Raw genomic sequence first — 6,440 nt, forward strand, 5'->3', positions numbered from 1 at the left:
TGATTGCCTTGTCAATGCCATGAAAAAGCAATAACTCTTTTTGTTTTACATACTGTAAAATAGCAGCAACGTACGGTAACAGAAACATCCGCTTAACGAAGAAAGTTGGCTACAGTTGTATCCAAACATAAGGCAATATTTTAATACAGATGGCAATGTGTGATCTGATATGCGAGTGATAACGCCACTCAGACACAAAAGATCACCGATCAAACACAGAAGACAAGCTCCAAAACATTGCAAAACATTAAATCAACCACAAATTTATTATTATCATCATTAAGTTTCTTCCTCGTATTGAGGGTTGGATGCTCCATTGTTCTCGATAATGAACTGTTCGTACTGTACTTTCATAACGTAAATTTGTCGATTCAGTGATATTTGTTGTCCAAATCACTCTTGGTCTGTCTTTGTTACTTTTTCCATTTATCTTCCCTTCTGTTAATGACCTTTGTAACGAGTTTTGCCTTATTGTACGTCCAAAATACAGTATTTTAGTTTTCTTCGTTTGACTATTTGTAAAAGAATTTTGCTTGAAATGAATTTAGATAATACTTCATCGTTAGTGATCTTTTGTTTCCATGAAATTTTTAACATTTGCCTGTATGTCCACTGTCCAGAGCTCAAAAGCATCGATCCGTTTCTTCATTTTTTGTGACACTGTCCAATGTCCATATTGACACCGATTATAAATGTTTGTGCCGTTACAAGTTACTAACATTTTATTGGGCACAACAACCATAGGCGTAGCCAGAGGGGGGGGGCGAAAGGGGCCATGGCCCCCCCCCCCCAAATTTTCAAAGTTTGGATTCCGAAGTTGAGCCCTTTGTTGAAAATATAATAAAATTTGTAGAAACTTATAACGTTTTCCAAGTCATCTGGCTATTAACACCCCCAAGGACTTGTTTTAGACACACAGAAAGACACCAATAAATTTTGCAAATCGTAAATCGGGAAAAATTTACGCGATTTACGTTTTTTTTAACTAATTTGTGGAAGCAATTTCAGAATGGCTTACTCTGTTATGTTTTTGTGTAGCTGAGTTTTTGGTGTTCTCTAACTTAGCCGCAGGTTTTGCCCGTTCGTGTGTAAGAGCTACCTTTAATAAGTTAATAGCTGTTTTTCTGCTAATAAGTTTTATACAAATATTACCCTAAAAGTGTTTCCAGCAAGCGCTATAATCCATTATTTGAGTGTAATCTTGCAAAAAATGTTCGGGGGAGCATGCCCCCGAACCCCCCTAGAATACGCGTGCCTTCGGCACGCTCTAACACCCCACCACTTTTATTGCTTCCCTTGCTCAACCCACCAGCATACGCCACTGCACATCAGGCGGCGATGGCTTAAATCAAACACTTTGTCGTTCTCTTCAATTCATCAAATATTTGGCCCCCCCCAAAATTTTTTTCTGGCTACGCCACTGACAACAACATCAACAGCTTATGCACAGAAAGCAAAATCTGCCACTTTTACATTTTTTTGTCGTATCCAGGCTTACATGGTGGTTGAAGGTTTGGATTAAGTGAACGGGAAAGCAAGGAAGCCAATCTTCGTGTCCACCTTGAGGCATGCCTTTGAGTGTCCTGCCAGAGACACAGCCACATGCTCTTGAGCGGTGTCGAACCGGCGCCCTTTCGAATGCCGTACCACGGCTCTCACCACTTTTCTAGATGTGACACTGTTGAAGGTTGTTGCGCTTACCACAATGACTCAATCTTTAACATGAAAAAGATTGGGTCCATTTAATTGCGTGTGATCAATAGCTTTTGAAACTGAAGTAGAATATTATTATTACAAAGCGGTGAAAGTTTAATTGGCAGATCTTTTACAAAAATACAAGTTTCACACCGCGATGACCATGAATTACAAATTGGTGTGCCAAGGAATGCCGCTTTTTTTCTATATTGAAACTCTGGATATTTTTCAGTTAAATTTAAGACTAAATGTTCCGCTTAACAAAACCACATTTACCAAGCAGCCAATGTACAATTTACAGGAGCATTTAGTCACAAGGGATCCACCATCCTTATGCAATAAAACAAATTAGACAATTTAGTGGCATGCAAATAACTAGATGTATGTTGACAACGGTAACTTCTTATTTTCGTTGTACAGTATATTCTCATTCTCCAAACTATACAAACCATTTACTCACCGTTTTGGCAAGGAAAATACCATCGGTACCGTTTTAAATGATTTTAGTAGGCTATGACTTGACCTGGACTCGAACCAAAGCCTCACGAGCCAGGGGCGAAAACATTGACCACTGAGCTACGATAGAGTCGTAAAATTGGCATCTAAATGACCTTTCACCACCATTCAAGAAAACTCTGCGTTTGGCCTTAAGGTGTTCTTTGACGTGGCAATAAATCAAAGATTAGAAGAGCACAATGTTTTCAAAAGATTTTTTCTTTTGTGTACAAACGTACTTTAAACGTTGCTTCAACGACAACAAGCAATAAAACAGTTTGTCCCGAAATGACTTCGGAAACAATACTTGCACAAAATAACCCACAACTCAGACAGCAAAATCCTTCATTTTCACATTGATGCAACGTTTGCAGACGTTAAATCGAAAAGATCCTCGAAAAAAATGTGCTGACTGGAAGAGAGATTTATGTTAAGCTTGTCAATGCTTTGTCAAAAAAAAATTTCAATAGTAAAGCTTTCTATGGTAAGCTCTTACTGCGTAAAGGAAGTAAAGTTTTGTTTGTATGTGCATCGAATTTGTTCAGCCAGTGTTAGCTTTTTTGGCTGACAACCAGAATACTTGAAAATGTTGAAATGTTTTTTCAGATAGAAAGTTTTTGCGAGCCCAAGGAAGCAGATGACGTCACAGTATGTGACGCAAAAAGAGATGACGATTGAGGTTGTTCATTTTTTCCAACATCTTGCGTTTGTTTGTTTTTTAAAACAACGGCGTTGTCGTTGTTTTTTAATTTATTCGGGTCGTCTTTGCCGTCGAAAACTCCGCACCTGAAAAGCAACAGACTTGCTATGTTTTGATTGTCGAGATTCTATAAGTAACTTAGCTACTAAATGCTACTAACATTTAGAAGTATGTATATTTGTAAAATTGTTTCAATTGCATCATGTAGTTGCAATTAGGTACAGACGAATGCAAAAATTATCTTGTTTGTCACATTTTATGTTAACAAAAGACGTATGTTCATAATTAACTAAAATATATCTTACCGGCTGAGTGTTAAGTAGATGATAAAAGCAGCAAAGGCTGCAATGGTGAGCCCAACAGGAACCCACTCAATTGTAGGTGGAACAGCAGGTATAGTTGTTAAGTCCGTTGCATTTATGAGTAATGTAGAATTTTGCGACGTTGACATGGCTTAGATCAGACTTACACAAAGTAAAATCTAAAAGTGAGGAAGAAACATGAAAAAAAGCAAATCTCATACTCGCACTTTGCTGACGTTGTGACAGAATTTGATTTTTTTTTTGTATTTTCAAGAAATAGGCTACTGGGAGACGGGGAACCTTGGCCAAGACAGCATGTGGCTGAAAACACGTTGTTCAGTAAAATCATTATTTTTTATAAGGAGCAAAGCAATTAAAGGGCTTCTTTCGTCTGAAACGGTGTAGGTTACCGCCCTGCTAGAAGTTAAACTCAACTTATTCCGAATTGTTAAAGTTTAGCAAGAGTTTCTGTTTGAATAAGAATACTCAAGGCGAAAGCTCCACAAATAAATTTGATTTAGTTACCTTACCTGATTGTTGTTATTTCTGATGTTATTTGTTATTTATGATTTTAACAAAACAGTTGCAAACCTTGTTTGTTGAAATGTTTCATATTTTTCATGCTTGGTTCATTTGAAACATTTCTAAGGTTCAGACACTTAATTGCAAGCAATAGTTGAAATATATACAAACGACACTGAGCTATTACGTTCACCACATGTGGTTCAGCAGATTTTTGGGTTTGGACCAATACATACGGCAGCCTCACCTGAGCACCAGCAAGCTGAAAAAATAGCTAGAGGTGTTCTAATTTGTTTTTGTTTTTTATGAAAAGAAAAATACCATCTTTTTGAATAATTTAATCTATTCTAATTTCTTCTACGCACGTTTGGCCCCAAATTTTTTAAAATTGTCTTAAACATTTATCTTATTTCGATTAAAACCTACTTTTGCCAATAACATAACTCCCTCCTATAATGACTTCATAGTAAGCTGCTTCAATATAAAAACAAAACATGGAAATCACCTTAAATTATCGTATCAGCAAAAACGCTTTTGGCTATCTAGCGCTGACTATTTTAATCAACATTTAGAGCAGCAATGTTTGAACTTAATTTTAAATGCTTTTTTATGACGTTACAATCAAACTCACACCTTACTAGAGCAGTTCTTGCCGATCGAGAAAAACAAGGCTTGGCACAAATAAGCAGCAATAAGATTTCATGACATGGAAAAATCTGCGTTTACTTTGTCTCGTCTGTATAAAAAATGTCTTGGAACATTTCAATATTTCTTCGTGCCACATTCACAGCTTGGAAGGTGTCACTCATAATACCTTACCTTGTGTCCATATTGGAGCGGAATAACTCTACGCCGGTGCTCGTAAAAGTGGATTTAGTTCTTTGTTGAATATAAATGTACATTTGGTAAAAACGTTTGACTTTTTATTGTTTTTTAGGTCTGCTATTAAAGAACATCAAAGAGCTTATAAACTGTAAAGTGTGCCAATCAAAATAGTATACCAATTTGCACAAGGTACTGCATAATATCACTTCTGTGCAAGATGATGTGACAGTTATTAACTTTATAGTTAAGAGTCGCGCACTCAATAAGCTGCCCGTATTTTTGAAAATTTATGAGGTGAAATGGAATTGGACTTAAAAAATCTTTTACTGCATCGTGAAGTGAGGTGGCTTTGAAAAGTTAAAGCTTTAAAATGGCTAGCCAATTAACGTTGAAAACCGAAATCGTGATTTTTCCAACAGAATAAAATCTAGTCTTGGTCCACCATTTTCGCAATAACATCTAGCTTTTGGAATTATGCCAAATGTCAGATTTGCTTGAAAAACTACACAAATTTAGTTTGTCCCTCCTGGGAGAAAACATCAATATAATGCATTGAAATCTAAAAATGATGCGTTCATCAAAAAATTGAACACCTGGAATCTAAAATTTCAAAATAATTAATCTGAAATGTTCTCACTTCGCCTACCGTTCCAACCTAAACAACATTGAAACCGCCTTGAGACCTGCAAAAACAAACACTGAGCCACGGCTGGACTTGCTTTGTTCACGCTGAATATATGTGTTTGCTTTTTTGTTTTGTTTCCAGTAGGCTACCCATAGGCTTCGTTGTTATGGTCAGAAATAAATAAAAACAAACTAAACTGAGAACGGTAAATTGTTTTTGGTTTTCGCTAGATTTAAGCTTTTCAATAAATATCACAAATGTATATTTCGCAATGTTCGTCGTTTTAATCGCAAGGGGCCGCGAGCAAAAAAGTTTGGGAAGCCCTGGCTTATAGTATACAACGAGCAGTAGTAGCCGTAAGCAAGATAGATAATTGAGCATTAGTCTATCTAAAACCACCTGAGCAAGGTAGCCTATAGAAAATTTAGTAGGCTACTTTAAAATGTCATGAATAATAATTTTGCATAATTTGTCACTGTTTTAAAGTTTAGAAATTAGCCTTCAGTATAATAATAATAATACTGAATTGATAATATACTCCTCCGGAAAGAAATTCCTCAGTAAAATAATTCCCCATGCAATATATCTTCCAATTTTTTTCTACAGAAAGCCTAGACCTACAACGGAAAATGAACTTGATGCTGAACTTTCACGAAAATACCATGTCAGTAAAAACTTGGAAAGTGAGCCAAAATCAGCACAACCCAGCAAGGGTGGCTATGACAGACCAAACAAAAATAAACTGAAAATAAACAACTCTACTTTTTCGCCATTTTTGACAACTTTGCTATAGTCTGTTGCAGCATAATTTGAAATGTTTTTTGCATTTCTTGAATCTAGTGATACTGAACATTATTGTCAGACTCCATGAAATGCTGTTTTTCTCTAAAATCTGCTCAGCTGTAACGTTAAACGGTCGGCTGACAACGACTTGCAGGCTAAATCTTGACGCAGGACATAGACGTCATGGAGAAGTAGTCGCGTTAGAAATGTTATATATTTACCTTCTTCTTTGTTCTGTGGCTAAGACTTGAAAAAAACGTTTAAGAGAAACTAGGCACTTATTGTAACGCAGCGAAAATGCATATTTACAATTCTTATTTGGTTAAAGTACCGGTACTTAGCTGAAGCGTATTTAGTAGCAGTTTTAAGTTGATATTTTTGTTTGATTGCAAAACAGTGTTTTTAAAATTTTAGTTCAAAACCTGGGCTAACTTAATATGTTATATTTGTTCAAGTAAAAAGGCGTTTTGAATGATATCATTGACCACTTGGC

The 6,440-nt window shown here is 36.2% G+C and overlaps 1 protein-coding gene across 1 annotated transcript; it reads right to left on the minus strand.

Moving 5' to 3' along the window:
* Positions 1-701: 701 nt before the first annotated feature.
* Positions 702-3,367, minus strand: LOC145777211 (uncharacterized). Its single transcript, XM_082588535.1, has 2 exons — positions 3,196-3,367; positions 702-2,976 (listed from the first exon to the last, which is right to left on the minus strand). The coding sequence occupies exons 1-2, from the start codon at positions 3,339-3,341 to the stop codon at positions 2,793-2,795; spliced, it is 330 nt and encodes a 109-aa protein (XP_082444661.1). The 5' UTR covers positions 3,342-3,367; the 3' UTR covers positions 702-2,792.
* Between the last annotated feature and the right edge of the window lie 3,073 nt (positions 3,368-6,440).

The sequence above is a fragment of the Aplidium turbinatum genome, chromosome 9 (genome assembly GCF_918807975.1).
Source record: "Aplidium turbinatum chromosome 9, kaAplTurb1.1, whole genome shotgun sequence".
NCBI lineage: Eukaryota > Metazoa > Chordata > Ascidiacea > Aplousobranchia > Polyclinidae > Aplidium > Aplidium turbinatum.

Coding starts and splice junctions, on each gene's coding strand:
- LOC145777211 (XM_082588535.1), bottom strand. CDS start 3,341: ATGTCAACGTCGCAAAATTCTACATTACTCATAAATGCAACGGACTTA. Junction 2,977..3,195: donor ATCTACTTAACACTCAGCCG/GTAAGATATATT, acceptor GTTGCTTTTCAG/GTGCGGAGTTTTCGACGGCA.